The 17,963-nt window shown below is 43.2% G+C and overlaps 2 protein-coding genes across 2 annotated transcripts; one reads left to right on the top strand and one right to left on the bottom strand.

Annotated features, from left to right (window-relative positions):
- The first annotated feature begins 532 nt into the window (after positions 1-532).
- Positions 533-15,255, top strand: LOC134651012 (WD repeat-containing protein 13-like). Its single transcript, XM_063505981.1, has 11 exons — positions 533-718; positions 852-907; positions 1,486-1,605; positions 2,148-2,258; positions 2,649-2,802; positions 4,890-5,056; positions 8,085-8,145; positions 8,756-8,838; positions 9,561-9,724; positions 13,844-14,043; positions 15,136-15,255. The coding sequence occupies exons 1-11, from the start codon at positions 637-639 to the stop codon at positions 15,234-15,236; spliced, it is 1,299 nt and encodes a 432-aa protein (XP_063362051.1). The 5' UTR covers positions 533-636; the 3' UTR covers positions 15,237-15,255.
- Positions 15,239-16,499, bottom strand: LOC134650825 (uncharacterized). Its single transcript, XM_063505757.1, has 2 exons — positions 15,307-16,499; positions 15,239-15,251 (listed from the first exon to the last, which is right to left on the bottom strand). The coding sequence occupies exons 1-2, from the start codon at positions 16,497-16,499 to the stop codon at positions 15,239-15,241; spliced, it is 1,206 nt and encodes a 401-aa protein (XP_063361827.1).
- Between the last annotated feature and the right edge of the window lie 1,464 nt (positions 16,500-17,963).

Genomic DNA, 17,963 nt, shown 5'->3' with positions numbered 1-17,963 from the left:
GGCCCATCGTGTAGAGGAGCCATTAGAACGATGGGCCGGTATCCAAGCCGCTGAGCGCTGACCAAAGAGAGAGGCTTTTCGATCAGAGAGGTGGTATATATGTCCCTCTTTGTCCAATGTCATTGCGTCTCACTTCTCACTCTCTCATTAAGCAAAATGTGAGACGCAATTAACATTGAACAAAGAAATTGGATAGGTGGAAATTGGTACAGGATTCTAGCATACGCTTCATACTACTCAGAATTTCAGGTGGCTAGTATGGAAGTCCCGTCTCTTAAAACGTAGTGATTATATTCTCTTTGAGGTGGAATAAAAATTACAGTCGTAACACACTACCGCACCAAGATCACGCACGGTGTGGTGCGGTAGTGTGTTATGGCTAGTAAGCAGGGTAGACTGTTTCAGACATATTTAAAATCGCTTCTAATTTGCCCCAAAATGACGTTGTCAATGTCAGTGTCAAAAGAACAGAAATGTCATTATTTACAGGTGATTTAAAGTGTTGTATTTGGTGTTGTGTCTCTGATTTCGATTTATTTTAACGACTTATTTATGAATTAAATCATTTTATCAACACTATGAATTGAAAAATGTTCACATCACATTCTAGAAAACAGTTAAAATAAAATAATAAACATGGCAGCAGCCTTTCAACAACAAATATTTGCTTTAGACGCTCGCTTCAATGCTTACAGGGCTCCGAATAATCCCAACTTCAGTAAGATCCATTTATTAATTATTAATACTGTACTGATATTCCGTAAAATTACATATATGTAAAGACTTACTGGCATAATATGACAGATATTGGAATAGTGCAATAAGTAGCATTGTTCCCATTATGTTTACAGAAACCTTGTACATACGAAGACGCAGTCAATTGCTGAGAGAGAATGCTAAATTCAAAGTAAGTTATTAGTAGCCGTTTTTAGAACAAAAATCCTCCAGTTCTCAGAACTTTCTAAGAACCAGAGGGGGTTTTTAGGGTTCCATACCGTACCCAAAGGGTAAAAACGGGACCCTATTACTAAGACTCCACTCTCCGTCTGTCTGTCACCAGGCGCCTGTATCTCATGAACCATGATAGCTAGACAGTTGAAATGTTCACAGATGATGTATTTCTATTGCCACTATAACAACATACTAAAAAGTACATGCTGGCATAATCAAGAATTTCATGCAATTAAGATTGAGTTTATTTATTAATAATTATATTCTAAGATAAATTATAAAATAAAACCTAAAGTTGCCTGGGGCATTGTTGAGAATTGTGTATGACTATGAGTTAAATACAAACTGCTTTAGCTTTAAGGATAAGTGTTTGGTTTTACTGTTTACTCCATTCAAAATTATATTTATCTATTTCTATCTTTGTTTCTCTTATTTTTTATAAAATATACATTGGTGTATTGCTGTAAATGAAAGGGAGACCTATATTAACACCATCCTGTTTTTTTTAACTCACTTTGAATTTCTGTATTGTAGGACATAGAGACCATAAAGAAGTACCTCCACATCCGGAGCCAGCTGCTGCAGCGCCGCTATGGCGTCCAAGACAATATATCAATCAGCTCGGCTTCCTCACGCCAAAGATCTAGCAGTAAGGTACAGTACCTGACATAAACAACAAAATAAAATTTTGTTCTGGGGGTTTTTGAATCTATGCTATGTGAGCTGAATATACAATTTTATTGTAATCTCCAGCCACCCAATGTGTATTATAATCTACTATGCTCCAATTTCAGCCTAAATTTTATTTTAACTGTCATGTATGCAAGTATGTCAGTTAGTAATAAACCAGTTCTGAAGCAAGCCGGTCGTATCATTCGCTCCCGTATACAACATTGGCGACGAGGACCTACTTAACCTACCTACCTTAACCTTTTAGAACCTACTTAAAAATAAAAATACATAGATTCAAACTTCTCTTGCAGAAATTAGATTTTTTTTTAAACACCAGTTAAACCAGACATGTATTTTTGGAGATTATATCTTAACTTTAAAAAAATTAAGAAAAGTATCTTAGAATTTGGTATCAGGCATCATACCTATAATATGGCTTTTTTATACAAATATATTTGAAACTATTTTTGGTTTGGTACATGTTCATGTAACTTTTTCTTTGTTTTTTGTACGAATAATTACAGGCAAGTCTGGCGCTTGATGACTTCCCTCAGAGCTCCAACAACAAGAAGAAAAATGAAATGTCAATATCAGAGAACTATGCATTCACTGGGGTACACCATATTTTTGACCAGGTCAGAATAACAACACTTTTTAATAATTATGATTCATTGCTTAAAAATAAATATGTATTTTTAGCAGTCTTTATAAACTACCTAATTGTTACATTGTTAAAATCTTTTGACTAACACATCATGTTTAACTATTATGTAGCAAAAACCAGAACATTCTTTTTGTATTTTTTCTTATGCAGAATTTTTAGGACTTGAAAGAGATAATGAAGCTTGATTCGCGTATTTTTTTAAATCTTGCCTGTTAAAGGTTTAAAGTGAGCTTTAATGCATTTCAATAAAGTTTATTATTGCATACTATACAAAATAGCCGTGGCCATCACCATCCACCTTAGGTAAAATACCTTTGAAACATGGAATGAATTTCAATAACCAGTACTTTTTTAATTTCAGCACTCCGAGCAAGTGAGCGTAGTGAAGTTCGCCAACAACGACCGTTCCAAGTTAGCTTGTGCGTCCCACGACGGGTCCGTGTCCATCTGCGACGTGACGGCGTCCCCGCCGCGCGTCAGCTTCGTGCTGGAGGGACACACGCAGCCCGTCACAGGTGACTGCTGTCTGACACATGATAGACCTAGAGCACAGTATAATAAAGAGTACTAGCGTACAGTAGGGACGCTCCCTGCCTCCCGTTGAAAGTGCCGCCCACCCGCTGAGACCCGCTCTCGGTTACCTCACAGTTACCTTACAATGTCTTATCTCACTCATACAAGCATGGTACGCGTTCACCTACACGAGCTTAGGCTGTGTGCGTAGCAACGCGTTTGTTTCATACATTTGATCGCCAGTGTCCGAGGTGTGCCTAGAGTGACGCTTAGGGGCTGTCCATAAATTACGTCATCTATTTTTGACGATTACTGACCCCCTCCCCCCTAAAATCATCCAAAAATCATGCTCCGAATGACCCCGTTTCCTCCTACGTCTTGCTACCATCATCCGATGTCCAGACCCCCCCTCCCTAATTTGAAATGACGTAATTTATGAATAGCCCCTTATGCTTAAAGATTGCGCGAACGCGTGACTGCATCGTGAGTCGTGACGTGACATTCTTTATACATAATATATGTACACACTGTACAGTTGTAGCCTAAACTGTTATTATATGGAACTTGCTAACTATGTAAACAAATCGCCATATTAAAATTGTCTCTGAATGTCAATTTACTAGTGACTTTTGTTTACATGGTTAGCAAGTTCTATAGAATGACACTTTATGTATCCTACACACTGACTTAATATAAAAGAAATAGACACACAAAGCCGAACAAAAATGTCAAGAAATGTGGATCCCAATGACGTTTCGCACCATTTGCATTGATGATAAAAACGCTTACGTAAATTTTGAGTCAAGATAAATGTTTCGTACAGAAAAGAGCTTAATGTCGTAAGCATTAAGTGTCAAATTTGCAAAGATAAGTACCAACACTGTTAAAAAATTTATTCCGATGGCACTAAACGTAACGTATTTACGTCAAACAACGTCAAACGAGAATAATGAGCGAATGGAGTCACTTTGGTACACTTTAATATGACTGTACAGGAAAACCAATTGAAGTAATAAATAAAACAAATTTAATTTAATCGGGAGCTCAAATAAATTTTTAATTCGTAATTATACGTCTTTAAATACTAATTTCCTTGAAATAAATTCTACTTATTAAATAACTGTGTATTTAAGATCTACATTTACTCATAGCACGGGTGCACGGGGACATTTAGGTACTGATTGGTTTTTTTTTTTATAAAGTCTAAAAGTATAAAAAAAATCCTGTGGTTGTCACTGTGTTCAGACAGGTTTAGCATTTACAGTTAGTCGATATAAGCCCTTATTGGTGGTGTATATGTCGGAAACAGGGAAATGGACCGAACACACAAGTGCCGTTTTGCCTTGTTTAAAACTGCATCACCCCTATCTCTTGCTATAATTAAATAGCAGTCCACTTTGCACGTCGCATAGGTTTTCTTGGAAATCTTGAATTTAAACATAATATTATTCCTTATGAATTCCATATAAAAATATAAAAAAATATTGACCTCACATCGACTCATTAGATTTTTGTTCCTTGACATCCCTTCTTTGGTACTAACAAATTAATTTATTCAAAACCATAAAATTACCACCAGATTACATAAATTATGTAATGCTATCCAAAGAACTAACCGAAATAAATACATTCCATCCTTTTTCCTTGTTTTATCATTGTTATTTTTACATATTTTAACGGTACATTTCGTAATTGTTGACAACTTCACATTTGAGCGTTTCAAACAAGACTAAACGAAAAAGTAATGCATGATCTGTATTGACATTACTTTTGTGGGTCCATTTTTGGCGGCTGATTGGGTATCCAGTTCTTTATACTACATCAATGATCCTACATCTTGCGAGCTTTCGGAACACCGGTCCAGCCACTCTTAAGCAACTGAGCTATTTTCCTACATCGAGATTGAATCGTGACAAAAATAGAGGCAACCTTAATTATTCCAACTTTGCAAGGCTCCGAGTGGAAGATCTTTGTGATGCCATCGTAAAAAAAAACTGCCCGGGTGAGCGCTCCGCTCGCCACCCCCTAGGCCGCCGTTCGCAAGTCACAGTGTAAAGCGTGTCGTTGACACCCCGCATGTGCGGTGCAGGCTGCGACTGGTCGGCGTCGAACGAGCTGGTGGTGTCGGTGGGGCTGGACGGGCTGCTGGTGGTGTGGGACGTGTCGCGGCGCGCGCGCCTGCGCGCCGTGCGGGACCAGATGCGCGCGCCGCTGCTCGCCGTCGCCTTCCAGCCCGCCAACAACAACATGGTCATTGTATCCTTTTCTGCACATACCCACCTTTACAACTTACCATTTTTTAAATTACCTACGGGCTCAGCACGGTTCCATTTTCATCGACTATCACTATGCCCCTCACTTTCGCACTTACATACTTGTTAGAACGTGACAGCCATGGTGACAAACGATAAAAATGGGACCGTGCTACTAGGGCTGGTCACTACATAGTATAAAACAAAGTCGCTTCCCGCTGTCTGTCCGCATGTATGCTAAGATCTTTAAAACTACAATCGCCATCAGATGTATCGGAGCGGCCAACGTGTTCACAATATCAGAAGACGCACTCTAACGCCTTGACAATAGAGGCGTGTTCAGATATTTGTGAGCGCCTTGACCGCTCGGATATATCTAATGACGACTGTACACAACGGATTTTGATGCGTTTTTTTAAATAGATGGTGTGATTCAAGAGGAAGGTTGGTGTATAATTTGTTAACCCGTGCGAAGCCGGGGCGGGTCGCTAGTTAAGTATATACGATCCTAGAGTGTCCTACTGCTGAGCAAAGGCCTGCCTCCTTCCTTTCTACGCATCCCAATCTTGACCCGTCTCCTACCAGTTTATTTGAGTCCCTTATATCACCGAACAATAAACTCTCTATGTGCAATCTCCATTTGAGTTTGTACATAACATGCGGTGTACAATTACGTGGAATGCCCTAGTAGTTATATATTTGCAGTAAAAATATAAATTGCTATGTCTATATACAATGTCAACAGACTATTAGCGGGGTGAAAAGTACGAATTCATTAGATTCGCACTTGGTATCGTTTTATTCAACATTGTTAATTAAAAAAATGCTGTGTAAAGGAAACCCCCGAACAAGTGTATAAATAGGCTCATGCGAGCTCGCAGCGATCACTCCGATCAGTACAATAGGCTACATGACTAATTTTCATTTATGGTATCAACAATCGATCGGGTTTGTTTTTAGGATCAAATGTCTATATGAGACCCATTGCATTAAAGTAACACAAAAGTCAGAAATTGTAGTCAAAGGCCGACAGTCGCACTTCACTCGCGAAACGCCCTATACAAAACGGCAAGGGAACGTGACGTCAAGGTCTCTGGGAGCCCATCTTGTAGTATGGACCATGTATGGACAAAACAAGAAAATTGCGTGTTTTGGTGGTGAAATATAGCGTTTATGTATATAGTTGTTAAGGTCCTGTTTTTTTGTAATTTTTCAATATTTTATTTTAATATCCACATTATTGTGATAAATTGCTCGTTTGCTATCTATTTTACTAAATTTTGTTATAAAATTCAACATGTGTCATCATCCCTATAGAAGCCAGGCTTGAGATCAGATCAGATCAGATCCGCATCTTTAGATTTTTACTTGTGTAGATTTTTCCAAAGGATCCGCAAAGGACCGTCTGTCTAATCTCAGAAAACAATTAGAACTGTTTTTTTATTGTGTCTTAATTTCGGAATTCTAAAACTTAAAGTGGAGTTAAAGAACTTAAAGAGTCGTTTGTGTGTGTTGTGGTCGCACTGTGCGTGACCGTCGCCGCTGCACCGTCGGACCAGAAGGAATCGGTGAGTATGATATACGTAAAGTCGCAACCGAATCAGATTCTAGTAGTGGTGATAGTAAACAATGCTCCCCTGCGTTCATTTGGCTGTGGTCTTTACAGAATTTCCACTGAATTATTGTGTGTATGACAGCTGCTGTCTAAGTTGAATATTTACTTTTAAATGTTGTACATGTACTGAGATAGTAGCTGTAACGCAGGATATCCAGTGAAAATACTGCCTTAGGAAAAGAATGTACTGACGCCGAATGTCTAAAAAAATCTTGATAGTTCAGTGACCTCAGTGCAAATCTCGATTAGTAAAATTAATAATAAGGGCAACTGAAGCCAAACTATAAACTTAGGTACTTAGGTATATACTTTGTGACTAAAGTATGTGGGCAACACGCTAGGTGGAGGAAAACAGCTGCTTCTCAAACCGCCCAATGCCTTGCCTTGTCAGCAAGATGTCCCAGCAAAGAATGGGAATGGCCAGTTGTAACCAGTTCTATATATACAGATACTAAATTCAACTAAATTGGGAGGTAGATACCTTCGCCTGTTAACCCCAGTGGTTATTGTTTATCGAGTATACACTATACCCACTCTTCAGACTTGCTTTTATATCTTTAGGCTGAAATCGTCGAGCGTCCGCTAGCGCCGTGGGGTGTCCCGCCGTCTCCCATGCCTAGCGAGTCAAACTACGTTGACACGCTCTGCCAACGGCGTTCTTTCAACCTGAGCTTCGCTGACTCAGCTCAGCTGGGAGTGGGTCATCGCACCACGTCAATACGACGCGGGCTTCTGTGCGGGCTCCTGTCAACCTCAACGACTAAATCCGCATGCTTTCATGTTACTCAAACTAAAGGATAAGAAACCGTGCTGCGTGCCAACAGAGTTCGAGGCTGTCATGTCAGCATGGTATATTTTGACCATGACAAAAATGTAGTCTATGGAAATATTCCGTATTTGAAGGTTAAGAGTTGCGGCTGTCGCTAAGACAACGGACTCTGTCTAGTAATTTCCTAAAATCCCTTATAGTGTATGTACGCTTCACTCAATTACACATACGCTAAGAGTGTATAATATTATGCATTGTAACCAATTATTTTAGTCATAATAAACTAAAATTTCGCAGCATTGGTGTTTTTCTTTAATTACTCTCATTCCATGGCGAATCTGCCGCGTTGTGCTGTGCTGTGCTCATTTACAGTCCATTAAAAAGAGATGTAGAGTCTGTGCTTAAAGAGAAGAGTCGTAGAATGTATTGGATCACATACACTTCACGACTCTTCTCTTTCCGCACAGACTTTATGAAAGGTGCTCCCAATATCAAAACTGTTTCGGTATGAACTACCTACATAATTTACCTTTGGATAGTATGGCTAAATAATGATAAAACATCCAGCAATTATGTAATGAAACCTTTATGTAATCGTACTTAATGTGATCTGTGTATCTGTGTAATTCCTTAACCCCAAGTAACCAGGCAGGAAACGCGAAGGGGATGGTGGAAGTGTTGAACGTGTCCACAGGAATATACCCGAGAGGTGAGACCAATCATTATAAATATCATCAATCATCTAGGTATAGCGTGAATAATCAGATTAACCAACAGTTAGAAATTTAGAAGATATCCGAAACTGCGAGATTAATTTAGTCTGAGGAACTATAAGGTCCATTTTGGCATTCAATGATCATAGTTTAACTCCCGACGCAAAAAGAGGGGTGTTATAGTTATGTTTGACGGCAATGTCTGTCTGTGCCAAGGGATGGACTGATTTCGATGCTTTTTTTTAGATGGAAGCGAGTTTCCTTGCGGTGGTTTTTAGCTGTGTTTAATAGAAATTAATCCAGCAGTTTGAAGAGTGTCAACTCTTTTCCAAAATGATGTAAGGCATTTTTGGCATAACATGGATATTTTTTAGTTGGAGGGTTATTACAATTTTTTATTTAATAGTTATAAATTGATTTGATGAAGCTTGAAATGATTTGGTTTGGCAGGTCATAGGTATGTTAAAGTGTCATTTTATGGAACTCGCTAACTATGTAAACAAACCGCCATTTGAAATTGCCTCTGAATGATGAATTTACTTGTGACTTTTGTTTACATAGTTACCAAGTTCCATAGAATGACACTTTACCTTATAATGTTTTTAGGCGGAAGCAGCATTCTGGGCGGACGAGTTCTTTCGATAGCCTGCGAATCGAGTGGACGAATGTTTTGGGCTGCTAACGACAAGGTACGTTTTATTAAGTCACACGTATAATAGATTTAGCAAATTGATAAGTACCTACAATAAGCAGGACAATTACAAGATTTACAAGTGGGAGAGGTGTATTAAATGTTACCACGTTCTTAGTTACTTTACAATAATGTTGTTTTTTGTTAATTTTGATAACCTCGCCTGCTCAGCAACTATTTTGTAATTAATCGACTAGCCTTAGTGATAGGCCTGAGTGGACGCTCGAAGCGGAGCGTTCGGCGGGGCGTGCAGCGTGGCGTCGGGCTCACAAGTGATTTGAGCAGCGTGCACTAAGGCCGCTCCTATACGCTTGTATTTGTTTAACATGCACGCCGCACGCCCCGCCCCGCTGCACGCCAAACTCGAGCGTCCACTCAGGCCTGTTCGTTTGCATTGGTATTGCACTTGGCCGTGTTTGTCAAATGTCAGGAATGAATTCCGTTTTTATACATAGATAAGTAGAATACACTGGAGAACTGGAACATAGCCAGTCAAATCGGTTTAAATTTAACTTGTCCGATCCTCCCCCGATAACTGGGAGACAACGACAAAATTAGTTTTCGAGTCGCGGAAAACTAATTTTGTCGTTGTCTCCCAGTATGGCTCACATTTGAGCCGTGGGAGTTCAAATTTTGAATATCGTGGGAAATCTGGAAAATTTATTTACGGCTCCTATTTGAGCCCTTGGGATATGACAGGTTAAAGTATCATTATGGCAGGGTGTGATAGTGAGCTACCGGCTAGAGGGCGCCGGGGGGGCGCTGAGCAAGCTGCGGCGCTGCTGCGTGGACGGCGCCGTGTCCTGCCTCAGCTGGAGCCCCTGGCTGGCGCGCCATCCCGCGCTGCTCGCCAGCGTCGCCACCGACACGCTCTACCTGTTCAGGTAGCTCTCTAATGTAGTGAGGTAGTTGATAGTGAGCTACCGGCTGCAGGGCGCCGGGGGGGCGCTGAGCAAGCTGCGGCGCTGCTGCGTGGACGGCGCCGTGTCCTGCCTCAGCTGGAGCCCCTGGCTGGCGCGCCATCCCGCGCTGCTCGCCAGCGTCGCCACCGACACGCTCTACCTGTTCAGGTAGCTCTCTAATGTAGTGAGGTAGTTGATAGTGAGCTACCGGCTGCAGGGCGCCGGGGGGGCGCTGAGCAAGCTGCGGCGCTGCTGCGTGGACGGCGCCGTGTCCTGCCTCAGCTGGAGCCCCTGGCTGGCGCGCCATCCCGCGCTGCTCGCCAGCGTCGCCACCGACACGCTCTACCTGTTCAGGTAGCTCTCTAATGTAGTGAGGTAGTTGATAGTGAGCTACCGGCTGCAGGGCGCCGGGGGGGCGCTGAGCAAGCTGCGGCGCTGCTGCGTGGACGGCGCCGTGTCCTGCCTCAGCTGGAGCCCCTGGCTGGCGCGCCATCCCGCGCTGCTCGCCAGCGTCGCCACCGACACGCTCTACCTGTTCAGGTAGCTCTCTAATGTAGTGAGGTAGTTGATAGTGAGCTACCGGCTGCAGGGCGCCGGGGGGGCGCTGAGCAAGCTGCGGCGCTGCTGCGTGGACGGCGCCGTGTCCTGCCTCAGCTGGAGCCCCTGGCTGGCGCGCCATCCCGCGCTGCTCGCCAGCGTCGCCACCGACACGCTCTACCTGTTCAGGTAGCTCTCTAATGTAGTGAGGTAGTTGATAGTGAGCTACCGGCTGCAGGGCGCCGGGGGGGCGCTGAGCAAGCTGCGGCGCTGCTGCGTGGACGGCGCCGTGTCCTGCCTCAGCTGGAGCCCCTGGCTGGCGCGCCATCCCGCGCTGCTCGCCAGCGTCGCCACCGACACGCTCTACCTGTTCAGGTAGCTCTCTAATGTAGTGAGGTAGTTGATAGTGAGCTACCGGCTGCAGGGCGCCGGGGGGGCGCTGAGCAAGCTGCGGCGCTGCTGCGTGGACGGCGCCGTGTCCTGCCTCAGCTGGAGCCCCTGGCTGGCGCGCCATCCCGCGCTGCTCGCCAGCGTCGCCACCGACACGCTCTACCTGTTCAGGTAGGCTTTAAGACGAAACAGGACCTGAGATTTAAATGTTTTAGGTAAATATACCCGTCGCGCTAACGAAAGCGGCTCCTAAAACTAGTGCGATAAGGACAAGGCGAAAAATCCTGCGTAAAAATCTCAAAAATCGAGGTTTCGTACTCGACTGTTTCCTCCTCCAAAACTTGGAAATCTAAATGATTATGAAATTATCTGTGTCGGACCGTTTTGCTTTTTTGGCTAATTGATATCAGTTTTGAATACTACGCCTCTCATTGCGGCATAGTCAATTAGGCCATTTTGACCATTTTTGAAGGGCTCTAGCGCCTTAAAAAACAAAAGACGGCCAGGCTGGTATACTTTAGCTACTTCCACAGTGTTATGTCGTATGGAATCCTGTTGTGGGGAAAAGCGGCAGACATTCAGACAATATTTGTGCTGCAAAAACGAGCTGTACGTTCTATCTATGGACTGGGCGCTCGAGCATCCCTGAGAGAGAAATTCAAAGAAGTGAACATTCTTACCCTTGCATCTCAATACATACTTGAGAATATTATGTATGTTCGGAAAAACGTCCACGAATTCAAGCTTAACAGAGAGAGATATCCATAACTATAACACTAGAAACAAACATAAACTTGCTGTGCCCGCCCACCGCCTCCGTAAGGTTAGTACGTCTTTCGTCGGGAACTGTACACGTTTTTATAACAAAGTTCCCACAGATATAGCGAATTTACCACTTAACAAATTTAAGTCACACATTAAGCGCTCCTTGTTGAGTAAGGCGTACTACACTGTAAATGATTTTATAGATGATAGAGATGCCTTTAAGCCGGCAGCTTGATTTCGATAGTATAATAAGAGTTAATATGTATTGTTTTTCTTTTCTTTTTTTTTCTTTTAATTGTGAATTAATCATGCTAGTGTCCAGTAGAATTGACACACGAGACCATCATGTTCTCGATTAATTAGGTATATTGTTTATATTGCTTAATTTAATTTTAATTTTTGACACTTGGAGACCTTAAACATCTCTAAGTTTTAATTTTATTTTTAATTTGTTTGTACATATTTATATTTTTAATGATTCTGACACTTGAGAGACCTATACATCTCTTAGTCAATATAGGGCATTTTGCTTAGTAATTATGTGAAGATATACCGTTTTTCATGTAACATACAAGAACAAAATGTTGTGTGTCACAGCTATACGTTATTACAATTTAAATATTAATATGGCCCGGCAGCTTGAATATGTCATGCTCGCTTAAAAGTCTTTGCTTACGGTGGCGTTGTTGATCGGGTCGCCACTTTCCCGAATGAAGGTTGAGAGAGGCGATGGCTGAGATACGCGTCATACTCGTGAACGGGCGCTGTTTGTGGAGACTGGTCTATTTAAGCTAATACGAGCTATTATATTTAGTAACTTTATTTTTGAGTATAATTACATGGACACACCTCATTCGGTTCTCGTATGCTATTTTATTTTTACTATCATTTTCTTTAATTTAATGAATGTTTTAATTAGGTATACAGGATTTTGACTCTTGGAGACCCTATACATCTCTAAGGATAATTTGATTAACTACTATATATTGTAATCTTTTAGTTATGATGACACTTAGAGACATTTACATCTCTAAATAATTTTAGATTATAGTTTTTGTATCTTTGTTTTTTTTTCATTCAATACTATTGTTATTGCGTTTTTTGTAATTCGACATTTAGAGGCTTTATACATCTCTATGTTAGTTTGATTTGATATTTACGACTTAGTTGTATTTTATAATTATTGATGTGTTTTTTTTTTGCTGTATGTAAATTCCATATTGACGTGTAAAAGTGCCCTTGTGGCCTATTTGCTGAATAAATGTTGATATTTGATATTTGAAAAATATCCAAAAAAGCAAAACGGTCCGACACAGATATTGACAATATTAATCTGTGTTGAAAAAATCATTGCTCTAGCTTCAAAACCCACGGAGGAAACAGTCTAGTACGTTTGTATGGAGAAATGACCACTCCTGTTGGCTCTCAAGGTAGTGAGGTAACTACCTACCAACTGATAGCGAGCCCTGAACAAATTGAATGGAACGGTGTTTTGAATTGAAAGTTTTAGCGTGGCCACCGAACCTGTTCAGACCATAGAGAAAAAAATACATAGAGTGCTCACTCCATACGTTCAGACTATTAATTTCAGTGTCTACATCTAGCATCGAGTAGCGGAACTATCAGTACTGCTACTTGACAATAGATGTAGCACCGACCGGAAAGTCTTATCTCAACAGCATAAGACTTTCCGGTCGGTGGCGACATCTATTGTCAAGTAGCAGTACTGATAGTTCCGCTACTCGATGCTAGATGCTAATAGTCTTTTTGGTACTAAAACTGATGTATGGAGTGAGCACTCTATGTATTTTTTTCTCTATGGTTCAGACGCAGCCCTCCACCGCGGGTCGCTATAAGTATACGTAAATCGCATTCTTCTTCAGCCAAGACGCAACAACCTTCAGTAATTGTTTAATCAATCAATTCACTGTCAAAATCCAAAACAGTACCGCAGAATAAATAATAGTATCTACTACCGTACAGAAAAGACACTTCCTACAAAACCGAAATTTGACAGCGATTTAGGGTGGAATCATAATATCCCTTTCTAACTTATAGCAACCTTTCGGCTATTTAGGGTTGTCAAAATTCAAGTCATTTTCTTATCTGTGGTCGTGCACGCAAAGGGACGTCAAGTTGTGTCAACCCTAATAATTAGTATAATTACTCGGAACAATGCTGAGCCGAATGGAGCTGAGTTTGCCGGAAATCAGAGGGGCTACCGCGAACCACGTACGACGTGTTGCATCTCTGTCGCACTTGTAATTTCGTACGTAAGTGTGACAGGGAGGCAAGACGTCGAACGTGGTTCGCGGTAGGCCTTCAGGAGTGTCTCCCCACTGACAGAACGAAAGTATTAACTTGTCACTACATACTCTGCGTTTATCTACATGAATTGTCTGTTATTAGGATCGCGGACCGCGACGGCACCCTGGCCCTGAAGAAGCGTTTCTCCACCATGCACCGCGAGCACAGCGTCAAGTCCACGTTCTGCCCCATTATGTCGTTCCGGCGCGGCGTGTGTGTGGTGACGGGCAGCGAAGACGCCACCGTGTACTTCCTGGACATTGAGGGCACTTCTAATCAGCCCGTAGTTAATAAGCTGCAAGGTTAGTACCAAGCCTGTAATGTTTACACATACCATCGCCCACACTTTTGGACAACAGTACATCGGTGGACATTATGCCTTTTGTAATAAGATCCACCGATGTACAGTTAGGGCTCATTAAGACGGCGCGCAAACTCGTATACGATTTTAGTTACATTGCGGACCATTGAGGTTACGTCTATTCAGCCGACCGAACAAATGACCCAGTGTAATGGAACTCGCATGCGAATTCTCGTACCGTCTAAATGAGCCCTTAGGAGTGTCGCTGTGTGTACGACACGTGCAGAATTTTTACTGTCTAATATTTGAAGGGCGAGGTCTTGACTTCATTTCGTCTCATGGTTATTAGGTACTCGTACGGTCGGCTCCGATTCCTTTGTGTTATTTGGTTTATACCTACTGATTAGTGATTGATATTGGAATCGTTATTGTAGGATTCGCATACACAATGTTTTACTTAGAGTCAAGGAATTTGAACCTTCTTTACACAAGTTACGTTGCATACCTATTCAAACGGCGCCGTCAACGCACGGCGCGATGCGAGGAAGGTTCAAATTTCTTTGACTGAATAGGCACCATACCTTTGATGTAAATCGTGTACAATTGAAGGGATGTTTACAAAAACAACATAGCTGACTACACTGGTTGACACCTGAAACGATTAACAATGTTCTTAAAAAAGTGTCAACCGCTCTAAGCAGTTATGTTGTAAACATCCCTTCAATTGTTTTGGTCATACCACGGCCGGAGTAACGCGAGTCACCATTTTATTGATGATATAAAGTTTTTATTTATTTCTAAGACACTTAGTTACCTATACCACTAGGCAAAGGAATCGTGTCTCCCGTGGCATTTCCTTGAAATAACCCTTATGGGTCTCCCCAAACTTATCGACGCGGAATCGGCAATGCCAATAGAAATGAAACTTTATGTCCACGCAATAAGAGCGAAAAAGACGCCGACGCGTCGGCCGTCGACGGCCGAACGGAGCCGAACCGAACCTTACCTGTTTATGCTATTTACTATCGGCTTTCGCCGAATCCGCGTCGATAAGTATGGGGAGACCCTATCGTGACGGGTGGTCGTGTTGCAGGGCACGCGTCGCCGGTGCTGGGCGTGAGCTTCAGCTACGACGAGAGCCTGCTGGCCACCAGCGACGCCTCCGGCCTCGTCATCATCTGGCGGCGACCCTGACTTCACCACGAGACCCTGCTGGCCACCAGCGACGCTTCCGGCCTCGTCATCATCTGGCGGCGACCCTGACTTCACCACGAGACCCTGCTGGCCACCAGCGACGCCTCCGGCCTCGTCATCATCTGGCGGCGACCCTGACTTCACCACGAGACCCTGCTGGCCACCAGCGACGCTTCCGGCCTCGTCATCATCTGGCGGCGACCCTGACTTCACCACGAGACCCTGCTGGCCACCAGCGACGCTTCCGGCCTCGTCATCATCTGGCGGCGACCCTGACTTCACCACGAGACCCTGCTGGCCACCAGCGACGCTTCCGGCCTCGTCATCATCTGGCGGCGACCCTGACTTCACCACGAGACCCTGCTGGCCACCAGCGACGCTTCCGGCCTCGTCATCATCTGGCGGCGACCCTGACTTCACCACGAGACCCTGCTGGCCACCAGCGACGCTTCCGGCCTCGTCATCATCTGGCGGCGACCCTGACTTCACCACGAGACCCTGCTGGCCACCAGCGACGCTTCCGGCCTCGTCATCATCTGGCGGCGACCCTGACTTCACCACGAGACCCTGCTGGCCACCAGCGACGCTTCCGGCCTCGTCATCATCTGGCGGCGACCCTGACTTCACCACGAGACCCTGCTGGCCACCAGCGACGCTTCCGGCCTCGTCATCATCTGGCGGCGACCCTGACTTCACCACGAGACCCTGCTGGCCACCAGCGACGCTTCCGGCCTCGTCATCATCTGGCGGCGACCCTGTCTTCACCACGAGACCCTGCTGGCCACCAGCGACGCTTCCGGCCTCGTCATCATCTGGCGGCGACCCTGACTTCACCACGAGACCCTGCTGGCCACCAGCGACGCTTCCGGCCTCGTCATCATCTGGCGGCGACCCTGACTTCACCACGAGACCCTGCTGGCCACCAGCGACGCTTCCGGCCTCGTCATCATCTGGCGGCGACCCTGACTTCACCACGAGACCCTGCTGGCCACCAGCGACGCTTCCGGCCTCGTCATCATCTGGCGGCGACCCTGACTTCACCACGAGACCCTGCTGGCCACCAGCGACGCTTCCGGCCTCGTCATCATCTGGCGGCGACCCTGACTTCACCACGAGACCCTGCTGGCCACCAGCGACGCTTCCGGCCTCGTCATCATCTGGCGGCGACCCTGACTTCACCACGAGACCCTGCTGGCCACCAGCGACGCTTCCGGCCTCGTCATCATCTGGCGGCGGCCCAGACTTCACCAACACAATGCCCATGGCCACAAGCCACAACGCTGCTCCATCACGACCAACTGAGGGTCTAGCCTAGACTACTATTGTTTATCGACAAACGCCAATCGTTAAGTAAAAACTGGATGACACATATGCATTGAAAAGAGACGTGATCCATACGCCACTTAAGTTTTGTTCACTATTGTCACTGTGACATTTGGAAACTCATTATTGCTCCGATACCGAAATGAACAATATTTAAAAGTAACTGATCGGAATATGAGCTAAATATTGTACTTAATACTTATGCTTACTTTTTAACATTCCTGATTTATTAGAAATTGAATCTCAAAAATGTAATAACTTGCACTGCGTTTGCTATATCAAAATCGTTGCAGACTTTTCTTGGTTTAACTCTATCACACTTGCTCGAAAAAGGTCTTATTTCATGCAGGTGTACTAAAGGACAAACGCCTGGAATTATGGATCGTGAAAAAAAAAGCTATAACTCCCTAGATATATGACGCTGCATAACCAGGAATATTAGCTAAATATTGTACTTAATACTTATGCTTACTTTTTAACATTCCTGATTTATTAGAAATTGAATCTCAAAAATGTAATAATTATGTTGACATTATTTAATGTAGTTATGTAAGAGAAGTTATACCTATGTATTGTTTTAAATAAAAGTCTTATATTGAGTTACGAGTTTTATTCATTATTTTTTTCTCCATAGAAATACTTTTAAAAGACAAGACAAAGTCACAATATGAAAACCTTCAACGTTCACATTCACGAAATACTGCGGACAGTTCATACAAATCAATAACAACTTACAAACAATAAATACCATAATTATTGGACAATTCATTCAATCAAATAATTCCTTGTTCTTTAGCGACGTAGTATAATGGAATCTGTCTGGAGATTTCGATTAAGCGTTCAGAACGAATTACTGCACGCGAAACCTCCACTACATCATAACAAAATGGACTCCTACCGTATTTACAACTGTACATTAACGAAAACATTCTAAAACTGTAAAAATAATGTTCAGAACAATAAACGTGTCGTACAATACATACAAGCAATAAAATTTCATATTAAAAATTTTCCTTGGATCATTAAATTATATTTACATTGAGTAACTAAATAACTAAAACACCATGATATGGAAATGAGAAGAATTGCACATTAGGTTCACACTTGGACGTATTGCATATTATATTGATGTCGTGGGACCGGCGCGGGCGAGGCCTGTGCCATAGAGAAAAAAATACATAGATTGCTCACTCCATACATCATGTTACTGAGCATAAGACTTTTCGGTCAAGTCAAGTAGCAGTACTGATAGTTCCGCTACTCGATGCTAGATGTAGACACTGAAATTAATAGTCTTTTTGGTATCAAAACTAATGTATGGAGTGAGCACTCTTGTCTTGCTATATTTCTCTATGGCTGTGCTCAGCGCGTACAGGACAGCAAACGGTAGCTACGTAGAGCATG

The sequence above is a fragment of the Cydia amplana genome, chromosome 9, assembly GCF_948474715.1.
Source record: "Cydia amplana chromosome 9, ilCydAmpl1.1, whole genome shotgun sequence".
NCBI lineage: Eukaryota > Metazoa > Arthropoda > Insecta > Lepidoptera > Tortricidae > Cydia > Cydia amplana.
Note: the sequence above shows the minus strand (reverse complement) of the source record. Positions and strands in the feature narration are given on the sequence as shown.

Bases quoted from the DNA above. Each gene is read 5' to 3' on its own strand.
- LOC134651012 (XM_063505981.1), top strand. From the start codon at position 637: ATGGCAGCAGCCTTTCAACAACAAATATTTGCTTTAGACGCTCGCTTC. The intron at 719-851 runs GTAAGATCCATT...TTATGTTTACAG, and splicing joins TCCGAATAATCCCAACTTCA to AAACCTTGTACATACGAAGA. The intron at 5,057-8,084 runs GTATCCTTTTCT...CCAAGTAACCAG, and splicing joins CCAACAACAACATGGTCATT to GCAGGAAACGCGAAGGGGAT.
- LOC134650825 (XM_063505757.1), bottom strand. From the start codon at position 16,499: ATGGGCATTGTGTTGGTGAAGTCTGGGCCGCCGCCAGATGATGACGAG.